Source organism: Leptonychotes weddellii, chromosome 10 (genome assembly GCF_054177405.1).
Source record: "Leptonychotes weddellii isolate Sample4059 chromosome 10, ASM5417740v2, whole genome shotgun sequence".
NCBI lineage: Eukaryota > Metazoa > Chordata > Mammalia > Carnivora > Phocidae > Leptonychotes > Leptonychotes weddellii.
Window position 1 is genome coordinate 49784531 of NC_138378.1, and position 18633 is coordinate 49803163.

Consider the following 18633-nt stretch of genomic DNA (forward strand, 5'->3'; position numbering starts at 1 on the left):
CCCCCGCACCTTACGTTTTAATTTTTTAATTAAAGTACTAAGTACTTTAAAAAGTCAAGAAGAATATAAGGCTTATATCAAAAATAAGGTGTCCCATTTCTCCTCACCCCCAATTCTTATTACCAAGGTACAACCACTTTCAATGCTTTTAGCTTTACCCATGGTTATTTACAACCTGATTTTTAAATAACGTTTATAAGAGCTATTTAAAAAATTTTTTCCACTTTAGATACCATCTATTGATTTCTCCTAAAGAATATCCATCATACAGCACCATCCTATGCTCCCAATCTAGTCCTGTAACAATTTCTGGTTAAATAAAAACCATATTCAAGGCAAACTTGAGTTTTCTAGGAAGCTATTAATTGCCTTATTTTTGTTGTTGTTGTCATCTGTTTCACTGCCTTTCTATGGGTCCATCACAAAATCATCTGTCAAGTCTTATACCCCCACAGACCTCTTTCCAATATGGTCAAAGTCAATCAGGTATTCTTTCCTTCAGTCTTAGAGATTACTCTCACAGCACTCTCTTCCCGTCTGCCAACCAACACTGCTTGCTCTTCAGGCATCCTGTACTCGCCCACAAACTTACTAGGAGCCCTTCTCAACTCTCTCCTGTACAGGATCCCATTTCCTAGAGCCCTTGTCACCTTCTTCTTCATTTGTGGGAACACATCCTCCAGTAGCTTCTTGAGGAGGAGTGAAGACAAGGCCAAAGGCTTTAGGGACTTTGCAGGCCAGGGCACAGAATTTTTACCCTCACAATGTACATATAATTTTGGCTGAGGGAAGTAATTTTCCTTCAGGTTTCCACAAGTATAACCATGTCATTTTCTAGTTTCTGACGGTGTTCCTGGAGAATCTCAGACCATTCAGATGCCTGATACTTAGTGTAAGACCCATGCACACCCCTCTATCTGGCTCCCCCCACCGTGGCTTTCAGGGATCCTCTTTTCATCCCAGACATTCTTAATGTCAAGATGATGTATGTGCGTTTTTATGGGTCTTTTTTTGTTCACTGTGCTGGGTACTCAGTACATCTTTCAGTCCAGAAATTTCTATTTCTTAGTTCTGAAAACTTTCCTTGAATTATTTTCATAGTTCTCCCTATAGTATTTCCTGGACCATCTAATTAAATGGAAGTTAAAGCCCCTGGATTGATTTTGTTTCTCCTCTGTTCCCCATAAACTTAACCCCCCCCCCCCCCAGACACACACCTACTTTTTGGGAGTTTTAGTTTATAAAAAACTTTTCAAAAATTCTTATTTTCGGAAATTCTTATTTCATGAATATATGTTCTTCTCATTCTAAGACTATTAAGATTCTGTGCATGTGCATATGTGTGAAATATTTACTCTGTTCCCTACACTGTCTACTTCCCTCAAGGTCCTTCTTCCATTTGTCTTAGAATCTTTCATGTTAAAGATTTTTCTCAGTGCCCACAATCTTGGCTGCCAACTCACATGTAAGACAGTAAAAAGCCACCTAAGGGCTGTGGAGAGCACTTGGTAACTATTAAGCTTTAGAGCAAGGTGATGTGAGGCAGTATGGTCATTTCATTGGTGCCTTATGTCCCTTGGGCCAGTCGGTATCTCCACAGAGGAATCTCTGCAATATTCTAAGCATCCTCCCAATCTCCTGCCTGGGTTGAGCAGCAGGTATAGGAAAAGAAGGTGGCATCTGTGATAAGTGTGGTTACCAGCACTATGGGAGCTAAGGTGAGAGTGCTTGCAGTACCCCTCTCTCCATATACTCAGTTGTGCCGGAGTTCTCTGTTCTGATGCTCTGCTGTTCACTTTTTCTAGGAAGTCTGTATCTGCTCCGGCCGAGGAGAAGGAACACAGCAGTCTGGCTGCCTGGGGTTGGAGAATCTAACTGTCCACATACACATGCTTTCCGCCTCACCTGTTGCCTCTCATTTTTGACTCTCTTCCAGAATTTGCAGTACTAGCCTTCTTACAGTCTTCACTCTTCCATGCACTATCTAATTTCCACAACTTGGTTTCCTTCCTTGTTTTCGTTTGTCCTTGTTGTTTATACCATTTTTGTTTGTTCTGTCACTTTACCAGGATTTCTCAATGGAAGTGAGATAAGCATCATGTTGTTTTTGTTCAAATGTTTTCCAAAGTCAATATAATTGTTATTATGTAATTATTTATTTTAATTAACACAATTAAAATTATCAGAAGTTTAATTCAAAATGCACACCATAAAATAACAGTAAGCAAACATCTTACAAACAAGAACAGGCTACAACTGATGTTCTCAATTGTCAAATGAAAACCTCCAAAAGGCTTTTTCTTCTGTTCCCTATGAAAGTACCATACTCTTGGTTACAAGATCAACACACCAAAAAAGACCATAAACTCCTGGAGAGCAGGAATCATGTTTCACTCATCTTTTTCACTCTGTCATAGATATCATAGTAAATACTTTTCTGAGTTGAATCTAACTCTCACAATGGACATATGGCATCCAAGACAAAACTGCTGTCTTGGATGCCATTTAGCATTTAGAGTAATAAAAGACTAAAGAATCCATTCCTATCTCTATGTCCTAACAAGATCTAATCAAATCCTAAAGCCATCTTTTTGAGATCACTTGTTGAGTACATAAAGCCTTAAACAATAATGATTACATTTGGATAGTGCCTCATACTTTTTACAACACATGTTTCATGCCTCAGGATATTCTATAAGGTCCATTAAAGTACTTTAAGGTGTCTCTGGAACTCAAATTAGAGATCTCAAGCCCCAAAGTCCATTTAAGAATGGGCATAAACTTCAAGAACAAGTCCCTTCTTTCCAGAGATGCATCTAGGACTACAAATGACCAATTCATCCATTTGAGAAATATTAAGCACCATGATCAGTACACAAAGATAAACTAGACAGTCCCTCTCCTTCAAGTCTCATAAGCCATGTACTTTAAAAAAATCCACAAGACAATGTGGGAAGTGCTGAGTTTCCTAGGAATAGCCCACTAAGCAAGTTCTGGTTTGCAAACCAACTGGTTGACAACAACGCAATTACTGATTCCTCTTCCACATTATGCTTTAACATTTGAAACTGTAAACTGGACCCAGAGCAAGGTTTTAAACTATCAACCATAAAAACCACCTCACTCAAAACAGGCTTTCAATTTAAGGGAGGAAGGATGATTAAAACTAAAAGAAAGCCCTTAGTAAATATATCTTAATAGATGATTAATGTGAAAAGTTGGCCTCTTGCAATAGAACCTCAAAAGAAGGTAGCCAAAAATAAAACACATATGCCGTCAACCATCAACTAAGTAACATCAATTCATACTGGATTAACCTTATGCCTGTGATTTCAAGTAACAAAACCTAGGAGACTCTAACAGACATGCCTTTTCAGGCTTTCCCCACTAGGAATGATTAACATGATATAATCCTGTGAAGCATTTGCAAACTGATGTCATCATTATTTTCTTAAATCACTCTTTGAAAATAAAATCAAACAAACTGAAAAACTGCATGATGCTGTAAAGTGATTTCCAAATCTCTCAAACTGTAAAGAGATTTCCTATTCCTTAAATTTTCCCAAGCATGCCTAAGTATGTACTTTTCCAGCTATGCTTTAATTAGGCTCCCTTTCTAGTTTGGTATTTAAAAGTAATGCTTTCATCTCACAATTCCAAAAACTTTTCTAAATAGGTCACACTGATTAATAGTGAGGTCCATTTAAACACACTCCACTGGACTTACTGGCTTTAGCAGAAACCGACTTTAATAAACCAGCCTGTTCACATTCAGCTACCTCCACGCACTTTCTGAGGTCATGTTACTTACTGCACAGATATACCACCAATCGTTGAGGTTTATTTGTACAAGTTCTGATGAAGCCTTAGTAGAAAAACTATTTGCTTCTCCCCAAAGACAATTCTTCCCCATCTTGAGGCAACAAGCAACATTTGCTGAATTAAGCTAACTCTTAGAAAATTTAGCTGTAAATATAACCAAACACTAGACTAGGATGTCAAAAGAACACCTGAGAACTTTTATGGAGTTCTGAAAGACAAGACAGCTTCCCCCTGCAAAAAACCCGGAGCTGCCAACTTGACAGAAAGCAAGGCCTGGGCTGTAGGTGCACTTGCACGCCCCAATGCATGTATCACAGGTTGAACTGTAAAAAAAGGTAGCACTGTGCTAGTGTGTACTCTTGTTGTGAGATAGTCATGATCTGCCACACAAAGGCCTTTGTGTAGGCAAAGAGGGGTGAGGAAATGTTTCCTCTTTCTTTATGATACATGAAGACCCTGTAGGGGTGAAGGAGTCCACCATGTCTTCCTTCCAAGATAGAGCCAACAAATACATTGGGCAGTTTATTGATTTTTTTCTTAGAAAGTTTATTTTCCTCGTGGTACAATTTAGCTTCAGTACAGATCTCGTTTTTCTCTTGCTTTCCTTGGCTTTTAATTTCTTCCACTTCCACCCACCTCTCTAAAATTTCAGTCACTTTGGAACTGGTAGAAATGCTAGAAATGAATATAACCATGTGTCCTCTTGATGGAATAAAAAGCAAAGAAACTGCTGGGGCTGACACTGACCCCCGACTTGAGGCAACCAAAATCACCAAGTGACAACGGCAACCCCAGGGCTAAAACAGTCTACTGAGCACAGGCACCAGGGTCATCTTCCCAAAGGGTAAGAGTGGGAAGAGATAGGGAATTGGGTTTTTTTTTTCTTTAAAGGAAAGGATAAATTCTAACCTTAAACGGAAAGTTTGATTTTGACTCCTATATATACTAAAAAGATCACTTATACACCGTTAAAATAACCCAACCAGAAGGTGCTGTTGTTATGATGGCACCAAAGGCTTGCTCAAAACAAATCTTCCCTAAGAAATTGTCTTTTTTTGAAGTTTACTAAAGTAGCAAATAAACCACAAACATATCTTGCTTTTACTAATAATTTGGTAAGTTTCCATGAGGTCAAAATGAAGAAGTATATAGACCCAACAAGAAACTTAGTTAAATATGTAACAGGTTCAAAAACATATCCAAGCATACCAACTAATGTAGTAATCTTAACTTAGACCACTGATCTTTTGCTCTTAATATTTGTATTAAAAATAGACAAAGAATGAGAAAACATGCTAATCAAATATGTAGATGTCAGGGGAGTAGGGAGAAATAGTTAATAGATATCAAATCAAGACTCAATGGAACAAGAGCACAAACCATTAGGATAACATGACAATACAATTAAATATTCTTCATTTGTGCTGCCCTCCCCCCCCCAAAAAAGGGAAAGCATGGAATGGGAGAAAAAGCTGGCCTGTGAAAAATTTTTACGGAAAAAAAAAATGAGCTAGAGGCAACATTCTATTTGAGGCAGAGGTATGATGATGCATCTAAATATGAAAGGTAATGCAGTCATATTAACATTTTTTATTCAGGGGGTCATTACCACATGGGGTTCTGAATCTGGATGCAGTACTTCAGTAAGCGGAGAACACCCTGAGTGGGTCCTGATGAGAAAGCCTGGGGAGCAGACTCAACCACTTGAGGGGTTGTGAGGTCCAGGAAAGGACTGGACCGAAGCTGCCAGTGTGAACTTGGCTGCCTGAGCTCTGCATTCTCCCCCTTTCAGCCTGGGACCAACCAAAAGCAACAAGGAAAATGGAAAACAGAAACAGAAACCTCATTTCCAGCTAAACTGAGAGACAGCCTGAAAATATCTGCAAAGACTTCTAAGACCTCCAGTTCACACGAGCCGAGAGGGAAGTGGAGGAAGATAAAGGAGAGGGATCCCAGCAGCAGCACATCTCAAGGAGCAAAGGAAAAGGGGAGTATACACACATACTGATTTCTTTTTTTTAAAGATTTTATTTATTTATTTGTCAGAGAGAGAGCACAAACAGGGGGAGCGGCGGGCAGAGGGAGAAGCAGGCTCTCTGCTGAGCAAGGAGCCCGATGTGGGGCTCAATCCCAGGACGCTGGGATCACGACCTGAGCCGAAGGCAGCCACTTAACCTACTGGGCCACCTAAGTGCCCCACACATACTGATTTCTTAAAGATGAAGGACCCATGAGGGGCAAAAGCACTCACCTGCAAAGAGAGGAAAATCTGTACTCAGTTTTCCTGCAACCGACTTTTGGGCCATTTCTTTTTGTCAGTCAATGACAAATATTTGTTATCTTTCATTTTTGGGGGGTTTTCGTTTGTTTGATTGTTTGTTTGTTTTAACTAGACTCTAACCCTGGCATGGAGCCCAAGGCGGTGCTTGAACTCATGACCCTGAGATCAAGACCTGAGCTGAGATCAAGAGTTGGATGCTTAATGGACCAAGCCACCCAGGCGCCCCTCTCCTTTCAGTTTTAATTGTCATTTATCTTATGACTTAGGGCTGACCATCTCTATCTACTTTGTTAATAACAAAAGGAATCCCTATTCCCCAAACAGTTCTGATTGAAGCTTTAATTCCAATAAAGAGCTAAAAATGATTTATGGTTTAAATATTCCCAAATTACCTTCTGGGACCTAGAGTGTAGATAACACTTAATTACCCCGGGCTAGTAAAAAGGAGCTAGATCACCAGGAATCCAAATTAGTGGATTCTATTCATGCAAATGTTCCCTCTTTCATACCCAGCTCCATCTTTCCTGCTTAAGAGGTGCCAAGAGGTGACTCTGAGTTTGAACTTTTACTGAGAAGCTGAAATTAAAGGGCTAATTGAAGCAAGTAAAGTCCAAAGTTCTCATTTAGCAGACATCCTTAATCCTCTAGTCTTTGTTTTAACTAATAAACAAAATGGCTGTCAAACTTCAGTCTCTCTCCTCTAACCAATGCTGGCCTTCACTTTGCAATCCTCCTCCCTATAGATGCTGGATAATGGACATTTGTCTCACTACCACTGGGCCTGAAAGCAATTTCCATGGCATGTGTTACAAATGAGCTTGAGCTGAAGTTATAAACCACCAAACTAACCTGTATCGTGTCCTTAGGCAAAGTACAGCCTAGGGTTTAAATGGACAGTGGAGAATACTGCATAAAGTACTAGAAATAGCCGGAGCCTCAACACTCAAGCATTCTCACATACGAAGTTCAAATGGTCAACATGCAACTTCAATAAACCCTGGGCCACTCTGGGTTTCTGTTATGTTCAAAGAGCACTGAGAAGAGTCTCAAAAATACTACAAAAGAGTTTGCAAATAAACTGCAAAAAGGGTTACACAAACAGCAATGTTGTCCCTCCTACAGAGGAAGGTTACGTCCTATGTTTTCTTCCATAAGCCCGGGCTGAATATTTCTAGTCTCCTTAGTTAGAAAGGCACTGGTTTTCTAAACTAGGAACAAAGGATAAAGTTTTCAGATTGAGACTACAAAACACATAAAGATTCCCCCTAACCCCAAAATACTCTTAAATAACTTGGGTAATAAGCCATGTGTTGTTATTTACATTAACCTCCACTGTTTAGTATCAATACAGGGCTTTCTTGTTGTTTTGGGTTCTTTTTCTGCTGTAGGAAATATGAATCAAGGTGTATGAATTAAGTAGAAACAGAAACTACTATGAATGAGAAATCTGGAGCTGTGAAATACATAATAAAAGGAAAAAAAATCAAAAGGTGTTTTTTGAGCCCCAAGTGAAATAGAGAGAAATGACGTTTCTATGAATTACAAATGAAAACGCTGTGGGTAACCAGAGCACCAATGTTAATAGTATTAATGAATTAAATGAGCAGGTAGTACAAAATGTATTTTCCCACTGCAGAATATAACTAATTCCACTACATTAACAACTAGATTACAGAAGAGCAGGTGTATTATACCCAATGTAATTCTTTTCTCATCCCTTACTCTTTTTTCTTAAAGATTTTATTTTTAAGTCATCTCTGTACCTAACATGGGGCTGGAACTCACAACCTGAGATTAAGAGTTGCAAGCTCCACTTGACTATGCCAGCCAGGTGCCCCTTTCATCCCTTACTCTTAAATGGAGCTACAGTTGAGGCATTCATTTAAAAAAAAAAAAAAAACTCCTAAAGTTAAGGCATTCTTAGAAAAAATGTTTTCCTGTGAAAAAGTCTGAAGTTTCAGGAAAATATGTACACATGAACTTGGACCCAGAGGCCAAGAGAAGAAAAGAAATCAGGTCAAGCCTGAGCTCGCCAACTTAAACCACAAACAGAAACACCCTTTGCAGAACTGGTATGATGCTATCTCTGGGCTCCTGCTGTTCTGCATCTAAGCACAATATGCTGATGAGTAACTGTGGGGCAGGTCCTTAAGTTTTTACAAGCAAGGAAAACATTTCGAAGACCACAAGGAATGTGAAGGCCTGCCAGTCCAAAAGCGTAAGCTCTCCCTCCGAAGTTACCTGAACAGGTAAGCCAGGGGAAAGGTATTACGTCAGGAGGCCACAGAAAACATCCCTTTGAGTGTCTGGCTACCAATGTGAATAAAGAAAGAGAAAACCAACTGGACGTTTCCCTTTTCTCACCTCTTCTAGCCGCCGCCTCTGTTCTTTCTGTTGCTCAATCCGTTTCTGCCTCTCTGCCAGCAGCTGTCTTTTATATTCTTCTTGCTCCCGGAGCTGTTGCTCCTGCAGTAACTGCTGTCTCCGAAGAGCCTCGGAACGTTCCTTGTTCTCCTGCTGCAGTCTCAAGAAATCCCTCCGAAGCGTCGACTCACCAGGCACGTTGACAATGGAGCTGGAGGAGGAGAACGCAGGGCTTTCAGGGGTGCGCACAGATCACTCTGCCCTCCAGGTGAGACCGGGGCCTCAGCCTGCTATTCTATTCATCCTCCTACTGAGTTCCTCCCTCTCTGAGGCTCAACTAATAAACCCATGGGAATAACTGTATCTACATTCAATAGTATTACATCTTTTATCCGTTTCACAAATATCTTCAACTCCATCCTGGATGTTTGCTTGGTAAGACATCTCTACTCAGGATTCTCACATCAACTCAAACTCTGTCCAAGGAAAGGTGGAAATCCCCTTCTCCCACTTGATGAGTGGAAGTGGACCCACCTTCCTCTTTGACCACCTTACTTCCCACCAAGTCTTACCATGTATGCTCTCCCACTGCCTGTTTCCAGAGTAAGCAGCTGAGCCCAAGTGTGTCCCAAGAATGAGCCGCGGCACAGATAAACAGCATCATCGCTAGCTGGTCTCCCTGCTGAGAGCCACGGCTCCATTTCCGATACCCAGAAAAACATGGCAAATCAATCTCCTGAAACCGCCTCTTTCCTTGTGTCATGCTCCTACCCAAGACAATTACACTGCTCACGAAATCAGTTCAAATTACTCCAAAATACTTAGTCTCAAATGGATTCAAATATTCTATGCAAGAAGAAAAACATATGGAGTTTTAACAGTACATTTTCTTCATCTGCTCTCTTCAAACTCCCATTGCCTGGACATAGGTCTCCACAGGTCTTTCAACATACCCTTCCAGGCTCTTTTTGTCCAATGAGTCAAGTTATGTGTAGCTGAAGGCATGAAGGACTGCCAGGCAAGACCATTATTAAAATTTTAAAACCTCCCATTCTCTGAATAATTAGTTACTCTAAGGTTCATACTACCAAACCTTCAACCTTCTGCTTCATTGTACCTTGGGAAGCCACAGACACCCAAAACATAGTCTGTAAGATGGATCAGGGCAGAATATACACAAGTAGAAGAACTGTATTGCTGATAACCATACTTGTGGGAAAAGCAAAATAAAACAAAACAAAACAAACATTTTGGGAAAGACTGTAGTGTTTTTCAACGGAGGCCCGACTGGCCCCTGGGCAGGACAAGTCTTTGTGAACAGGACTCTTTTATACACTGCACAGCGCGTACCATCCACGCCTCCTAGAGCAGCAAGCGCCAGCGGTAGGCTCCCCGTCCCCAGAACCAAATGCAGCCCCACACGCTGCCAGATGCAATCTCGGGGAAGCACCACTGGATGCAAGGATCCAGAGGGGGGAAATGTTTATAGGAATCTTTCAAAGGATGAAGAAGAGTGAAGATGTTAAGGCACTTTCAAGGTACTTGAAGATTTCTTGAAATCCTGGCATCGATATAAAACCATTTCTTCATAAGCAGGAAGCTGAACAGTGAGTGGCTTTATCATTACCTAGGCTCTCCCTCCTGTTCAGGCACTTCCTCCTCTTCTTCCTCACTCCCACTGTACTCATATTCAGTTTCATCTATAAAGAAAAGGGCAAGATAAACGGGACAGTTCACAAATCATGACACATGCATCTCCAATAGCATTACAGCAAAAAATAAACAATATGTCCTTTATGAAAATAATAACGTGTACAGAGAACCTGGAAGGAGGAGAACTGTGACATCCAATTCCTAGAGTGAACGGCAGCATTCCCTGGGCTACCCTTACTCCGCATGAAGAGCGGATTCTACTGCATTCCAGACAGCTCCTTATGGGATGCATGGGGAGGGGGTCCAGGGCTGTGAGAGGGGCTCTCAAGCTCTTGACACATAAGAAAAGTGGTCCCAAAGAGTCAGCAAATTCGGAAAGTCCCACTGATGCCAAAATGCAAAAGAAAGAGATTTAACAGCCCAAACCAAGGCAACTAGGAGACGTCATTTGGTTATTATTGGCACTCAGGGAACCACTTAGAGCCCAGCAGAAAGGTCTGCAGGCCTGACCACGGGTGAAGCGCAGGAAGCACTCAGAGCATAAAGACATGAAATCAAATGTTCCCACAAATTTACAAAGATGAAGCCGGGGAAAAACTGATGCAGAAACAATACAGCAAAAGGAGAGAAAAGTTGCTCTCCTCTCACCAGATAAAGCACAAATTTCAACATGAGCAACCTGTTTTCACTTCAACAGGTTTTATGCCATTTTCCCCAAAGTAACAGCCCATCTTACTGGACGCTGTACCTAACGTCAGTACCCAACTTTGAGGGAGCATTGCACTCCAGAGAGCAATCAAAACTAAAAAGGTTGAAGAGATTTACAAAACCAATCTATTCACAAAACACATTTCCAACTTTTTTCAGAGACACAGAACTTGAAAATCGGTGTCCTGGTTAAAGAAAACAAATCTGAGAACTTAAAATGGGGTTGCAGTCTATATCATATATAATTATACATAAATATTTCTACAAATTCATGAGTCTCTATATATGACATTAGTTCTTTTCATTGCTAGACAGTCAAAACTATGTAATTTTAAAGAACATTAAAATAGCCTATCTTCCAAAGGAAATTCCAACCTAAATAATCTTTGGACTCCTTTAAATAGTACTGTGTTATGTTTAAAATTTTGTACTGTAAGTTCTTCCTTATTGACAAGGGGATGAGGGTATTTGAAAGGTAAATGAATGCCAAGGGGGAAAAAAGGCCACTGTGACTTGAAAACTAGAAAATGAAGATAAAGTGCTCCACTGTTCCCACCTGCAAATGTGCACGAGACTCCAGGCTGAGCAGCCAGTAAATGCCTGGCACACAGCAAATGTTCCAGGACTGTCAGCTATTATTAAGAAAATACATACTGGGAAAATGATCCAATCTACAAATAACCTTTTCCCAAGAAAAAGCTTTGTTTACAAACTTTAGTTCACTTAGTTGTAACTGCATAGCTTAACGTACAAAGCTTAATTACGTTTATAACTGAATTTATCAGAGGGCCAAAAAGCTGTTGTGAGCATCACTGATGATTTAGCTCTGAAGACTGAAATGAACATGTAAAAAGCTCAAACAGACCTCCAAAGAGGACTGTGAACAACCCTTCTATCGCCTTGAACTTGCACTTTTTAGTTTTTTTCTTTGACCTTAAAGTTTAAATGTCAAGAAAAATTCATTATCAAGATGCCAGGTATTCAAATGTCTTTCTATAAAGTTATGGTAAGAATTCATAAATTCATAATTCTTTGATCACTGTGAGCTCGAGGCCTTAGGAAGGGCTGTGAAAACGGTGACGAAGCTTGACTACACCTTGCTGGACAGAGGTAAACAGAGGGCACTCCAAGCAGGTGGACACAGAACATGTAAAGATATAAAACCAAGATACTGGGAACAGAAAGGAATGTTAAATAATTGGCATAAGGGCATGTTCATGTTGTGTCGTAACGAGAGAAAAGTAGTCAGGTGACCACGCCACCTGCACAGAGTACAGCAATAAGAAACCCAGAGGGTTCTTGAGCAGGAGAGAAATGGGCGAACATACTGATGCGGATGTTCACAGCCGATGCTCAATAAACCCCGAGTGATGTATTCAGAACGCCCATAATGAAGAAAAAGAGCAGCACAAAGACATGCTCCTGTGGGGGAGCGAGAGAAACACCCCTCCGTGTTGACCAGCCACAGCACTTTCTGTCTGGTGTCCGCCTGGCGACACAACACGCAGCTCCAGTCAGCTCGACCTGAGCCAGGCTGGACCTGAGGCTCATGCTCATGACTGACCTGCAGAGCAGAGACAAGCTACTCCAGCACTGGCCAAGGGAGCACACACTTCTGGGTGGAAAAGGAGCAACCTATTCTAGTGGCAAAAACCTAAAATATTATTTTTTCAAGATGAAAATAAAAACAGGTCAATACCTTTCTCTCCTCTCTTCTTTCTGGTCCGGTCTATGTGGTCCTTAAGCTGGATTCTAACTTGCCTTTCATTTGGCTGATCCCTTATAAAAGGATGTTTCAAAAGCTGCTCTGTGGAGGGTCGCTGCATGTAATTCTTCACCAGGCACCCTTCTATAAAACTAAAAAATTTCTTTGACCTATAAGAGGAAGTAAAAAAGATCATCAAATTTCCACTGCAAAGAGCAAGACTCCATAATATGAGTGAATTATTAGTCTGAAAACATATTAAGAGCTTCAGAATTCACTGTGAACATTCTGCAAATGCACAGGAAAATATTAGGAACTCGGGACCATGGTGGATAAGAAGCATTATTTAAGCATGGTTTAAGAGTTATGCCACATCATCGACAACAAATCACCAAAAGAGAGCTTTGAAGGAAGTCAGATTTAAACAAACTGGGTTTAAATGTAATGTTGCTTATTAATCATTGAATCACAGAGGTGGAGAAAGCAAGGGGGTAAAGGAAGGCTTTTGTGAAAATGAAGGCAGACAGAGGACAGCAGATGTCCGGAACCTGGAAGACAAGGATGGACATAGAGATAAGGAGTCGGTATATGACCAAATGCTGGGGCTCTTGAACCTGTTAATAAGACATTTCAATCAGTTTCCAACTGATTTATCTATCAATTCTTTATGCTTAATGTACAGAGGTAGAAATACGTAATAGTTCTAAGGAGGGCAAGGATTCTGTCACCTACATTTACCCTACCAGCTACAACTATTTTTGCCTGTTTCTCCATGCCTGGCTCATGATGACCCCCATCCCTGGTCTTGGCCAAGACACTCACCCATCCTATCTTTTGAGACTCAGGTAAGGCGTCGTCTCTTTAGGTAAGGCTTTCCTGGCAACACTCTACCCCTACATCCCCAAAGTTAGGAGCCTTTCCTCTAGGTTGTCTGCATTTAATAGACTGTACATGTCATGTTTATGTTTCTGTCTCCTCTGCTGAGGTACAGGTCAGGAATTGGTTCTGATTTTTCAATGTCGGCAATGCCCAACACTGAGCATGGGCAGACCACAAGAGGTATGTAATAAATTTTTGTTGAATGAATGAGTTGTTCAGTCTTTTAAAAACGTGATTTAGAAAATTAGTTCAGTTCTTTCCAATTACTTCACTGCTTTTAAGAATCATGTCTACTGTCTTGTATTTCCATTCAAACTTACCATTTTTTTCAATTCAACAAATATTTATATATCAACAATTTACATTTGTTTATGCTAGGCTCTGTAAGAAATACACATAGGAAATAAAGTGGAGGAAATCTATGTACAAACAACAGCAGATGTGTTATCAAACTGCCAGAGGAAGAAAGAAAAGAACTACTGCTACAGGAGGTTAGACATCAAAAAAAAGTAGGATAGTCGATATTCTAAAGATGGGAGAGAGAAGCCACCATTCCAGAATGAAAGGAACAACATGAACAAAGGTAGAAAAGTACTAGAGAGTAATGAATCATTTTCTGATGCTAGTATGAAAAGTGGAAAAGAACAGAAAAATAGGTCAGGGTCGGCTCAGAGAAGGGCTCTCAAAGTCATTCAGCGAAGTTGTGACTTTATCCTGTGGTTAATGAGAATGTTGTAGTGGACCTTGTTTTTAACACAGAGATTCCTAAACTCCACTGCCCACAAAGACCACTTGAGGAGTTTATCAAAAATACAAATACCTGGGTCATTCCTCGGACCTAACAAACCAGAAACACTAAGGCTGAAACCCTAAATTAAAAGATTCCAAAGGGATTCTTACCTACCAAGTCTAAAAATTAACATTTGGGAATCAATGATCTACAATATTTTCTTTAAAATCGATTGTTAAGTTCTGCTGGAAGAGAGTTCGCTGATCACTTCTCCAAAACCAGCAGTAGCAATGTACATTGGTGGATAGGAAGACAGCAATCAGAAAGGAGGAAGAACATTATGTGTGCAATCATCTCATCTTTTAGAATACTTGGGTAAAATGAGAGCAATGATTTAAATGGATGAAAATGCATCTAATCAAGTTTAAAGAAAGTTTCATGTAAGAACACAGAAAGAATCTGTCATCTACATCTGTCTCTTTACATCACTGTATTATACACAGAGTGGTTAATCCCAAAATGCAAGTAACGGACAGAATAATCAGAGTGGGGCCAGCTGACAAGACTTGTGAATTGCGAGGTACCCTGAAGACAGAGCATAAACTCCGTTTTTAAAAAAAATAGCATTATTTAATTTAGCTGGCCAGCCCCACAGCTTACTCCTTGGTGATGCCCACTATATACATTTGGTTTCCCTAGGGCTGGCCACCATAGATGTCCAGAGTTATCAAGTTTCAATACAAGAGACCAACTGGGGCTAAAATCTTGGCAACCATACTGCCTTAGAGAACTCTCTAAAACCTGGTAAGTGGAACTAGATAAGCTCAGTTATCTGGAGTTGAATGTGGTTAAAGACAGTATAAAAAGAATGAGAAAAATCCTGCCAGCAAACAAAAGGTGGGGAGAGACAGGAACAGGGAGAAGTGTGAAAGAAGCAAGAGTAAAAATACGTGTGTGCGTATAATGCCCACAGATGGGAAAAGAGAACTACAGGACATCAGAAAATGAGCAACCAAAAAGAAAAGAGCAGACAGCAAGAGCTAAAAGACCAAATCCAGAAGAGAAAAAGGCTTGAAATTGAGATCTTTTGCATATTTCACAATTAGAGTCGAAAACCCAAGAAGAGACGACACTCACTGGAAACCCAGTGAGAATAGTTACAGAAGGGGAAAAGACCACCATGGTAGTAGGTGTGAGCACTAATAAGACCGATGTGCCCAGGAAAACGGGAACAGAAGGGGAGAGGGCCCACATGCACGAGGAGCCTGAGTGGAGACAGAATTGAGAGGAAAGCACTCAGAAAAAAGTTCAAGAGGAAATAAGTAAGCAAAATTCTCAGGTGAAAACAAAGCACTACCCTTTCCCTCAACACTTTTAAAACTAAACCAAATCAACACTTTCCCACACCACCACAATTCTTAAAGTTTTCGCCAGGGAAGGTCACCATCATTGCCCTTCACTGATAAGTGACTTTTCTGGAGCAAATATATGAGGGCCACAGGGAGAAAAGTGGCAGCCCAAAGACAGGACCATTCTTTTCATTTCTGGAATGAAAAAAGATGCACCTAATTTCAATGTTTTGCAACAATTAGGAGTAAATGACTCCATTAACATTTGAATCCCATTTCACCTGAGGAGCTTCAAAGTCAGTACAGCTTTGCTTTTGAATGTGAAAATGCTTAGAAATGTATTATACTTAAAAGAGGGCTTAAATATTAAAATGAAACTTTTTCTTTAACCATGTTACAGTGTTTCCTATGGTCACTTGTTACTATTTTGTAATTAAAAGAGAATTTATCAAGAAAAAAACATTAAAAAAAATACTTTTTAATTGGTGTTTCAGGGCACTGGCTCTTATGTTCTTTGGGAACTGGAATGACTAGAGTTTTGTACTGGAGTGAAACTGAAAAGGAACAGTTTTTTGTAAAAAGGAAAGAGCAACAACAACAACAAAGCATATATAGCTTACCATTTTTTTGACTTCAGCCTGGGAGGAGGGTTTCTGGGAATGAGAAACAGTGCTCTCATTGGATGCATGTCACAGAGAGCTGGGGAGAGGAGACGGTGACGTCAGTATGGCACTTTTTACTCATTCTTTATTTCTAGGGCTCACTCAAAATATCTAATGTGCTGTCCCATCACCTGACGGACAATCTTTATGTCAAGCAGTCTAGACATTCAGATATGAACCCTAGGGCATAACCTGAGTTCCCCATTTAAACACAGCAAAATATAAGGAGGTCAAGAGCAACAAGAAGAATACACAATTTCAAATTGACATTGGAAAGTTTTTGTAAATCAAAGATAAATACAGATTTATAGTCTTAAGGGAGTGAACAGCTTAAGTTTCTAAATCATCTATAAGATCGCAATGAAAATAATTTTATTGTCACAGGGTCGTGGTGAGGATTTAAATCAGACACTGCTTGTAAAGGCATTCATACAGTGCCTAGACACAGTAAGCGGCTGTGAAGCCCTCCAGAAATGTTAACTGTTCGTTCGCTGTAGTGCTAGGAAGGAGCAAAGATGAGAGAATAAAACAGACTATTTGATTCTGTGCAAGTACCGTTTGTACTTCTACCACTTGCCCAATAAAGCTATGTCAGGTGCACGCAATCTCACAGTAGGTAATGTGCATTTTCGTGTGTCTATTTACCTTCATGAGAATCTTACAAGGCAGCTGGGAAATGGGGGCCAAAGAAGACAATCTATTCCCACTGTGAAAGAAAACTGAAACAAAGGATCCGGCAATACACCCCTGTCTCAATTCCTCAGACGGAAACATGAGGAAACACATGGTGGTCAAGATTGACATCCATTTCTTGTACCGCAAACTAAATTTTAGCCGTTGGAAATTTTTTTCATTCATTCAACAAATATTTATTCAGCAGCAACTAGGCAGCAGACAAGTATACATTCTTTGTATACTCCCCTTTTTTAAGGGGACCAGCAGATAATGCTGTTTTATCTCTATTCTCTGCAATTCTACCCCTGTCTCTGCTCAAAAATCAATTTTATGAAGTTGGCATTCAGTTAATTCAAAGGAGAAGCAAATTTCACAAGTAACAAAACAAAACAAAAAAACAAACAAACAAAAAAAACCCACAAAAAACCCAGACCTTATTCTACAGATAAAAAGTTATGCCTCTGTTGGTAAAGTCAACGGAAGTATTACTAAAATTTCATGTGTCAGGACCAGTTTCATGTGTTAGGATTTAGTTTCATTGAAGTTTAAATTGTAAAATGAAAATTACTGCCTATTATTCTGATGTCAGCGTAATTCAGGTCACACATCTGAATACAACTTAAATAAAAGATAAAATGTAACCTACAGACTTCAGGGATCTTCAAAAGGAACACTGGATGCCAAGAATCCTTTTACATCTAAAACTTCACTGTATTTATGCTTCCTTCATCTGAATGTCCCGCTAGGAATGGCTTTACCCATGAAGCCGTTCTGTTTGAAGCCTTGAGACTAGGTTTAAGTCACATATAACAACTGGGCTAAAAAGGAAAGAACGTTACTTACGGGGAGCACCTTCTGCCATCTCAATGGCTGTAATGCCACAAGACCAAAGGTCACTCTGCAAAAATAAAACAGTATGTTACAGGTACTGGATTAGATAGGAAACCACTAACTTACCACGGCTGGCTACTCACACAAATGATATAAAGGCATTTTTGAAAAGAAGTTTGCCATGAAATTAAAAGCAAACACATATGTAAGAATACCTTCCAAATGAATGAATGAATGAATGAAAAAATAAAGGTAAAATTGGTTTGCTAATTAGAACCACTCGCATCTATGACTGAACTAGAGGTGGCCCACAGAAAAGCTTCTTTCTAACTGCCACTGAGTGCCCTGCTGCTCAGTATATTTCATTTCTTTACATTCACTAACCTGGACCCCTGGCCCAGATTTATGTTTAATTTTATGTTTTATGTTATTATCTAAAATTTAATTAAGATGTTAAAATTTTAAAGGCTAACCTGAAACTAATATAACACTGTATGTTAATTATACTTGAAATAAAATTTTTTTTAAAAAAAGCACTCTTTTATAAAAGGTCCAACAATTGAATTAATAAAATCTACTGTAGTTCACTAATTTGAATCACAGTGCTGATGAGCCTCTCCACTCTCCCATCAAACTTTAATAAGGGGTGAGCAATAAGCTGTCTTTCTGTGCATGGAATCTCTTCCTTCTGAGTCCCCTGTAATATTAATTTTAAAATTTGAATTTTAACCTCACTCCCCACTCAAATACAAGTTCCATGAGGGCAGGCACTTTAGTCTGTTTTATTCACCTTAGTATCCCCAGAATTGTGACTGGCATGTGGTAGGCACTCAACAAACATTGGCTGATTTCTTAAAATCCAAGCAAGATTTTTAAAAGTAGACAATGGATAGTTATTATCATTAGCATTCTCTTGTTTATATACTATTCTAATGAAAGAATTACTTAAAGTTGCTCAGCTTAAGCATTTTCTA

General features: G+C 39.7%; 1 protein-coding gene across 50 annotated transcripts in view; it reads right to left on the reverse strand.

Moving 5' to 3' along the window:
* The window catches only part of MAP4K4 (mitogen-activated protein kinase kinase kinase kinase 4), a 178209-nt gene that overhangs the window by 43634 nt on the left and 115942 nt on the right, over window positions 1-18633 (reverse strand). For all 50 annotated transcript variants that reach the window (XM_081833347.1, XM_081833351.1, XM_081833355.1 and 47 more), the window contains exons 8-12: window positions 17672-17726; window positions 16112-16190; window positions 12528-12703; window positions 10095-10167; window positions 8468-8678 (exon numbers count right to left, since the gene is read on the reverse strand). In XM_081833347.1, coding sequence (XP_081689473.1) covers window positions 8468-8678; window positions 10095-10167; window positions 12528-12703; window positions 16112-16190; window positions 17672-17726 — 594 coding nt within the window. The remainder of the gene's footprint in view (window positions 1-8467; window positions 8679-10094; window positions 10168-12527; window positions 12704-16111; window positions 16191-17671; window positions 17727-18633) is intronic.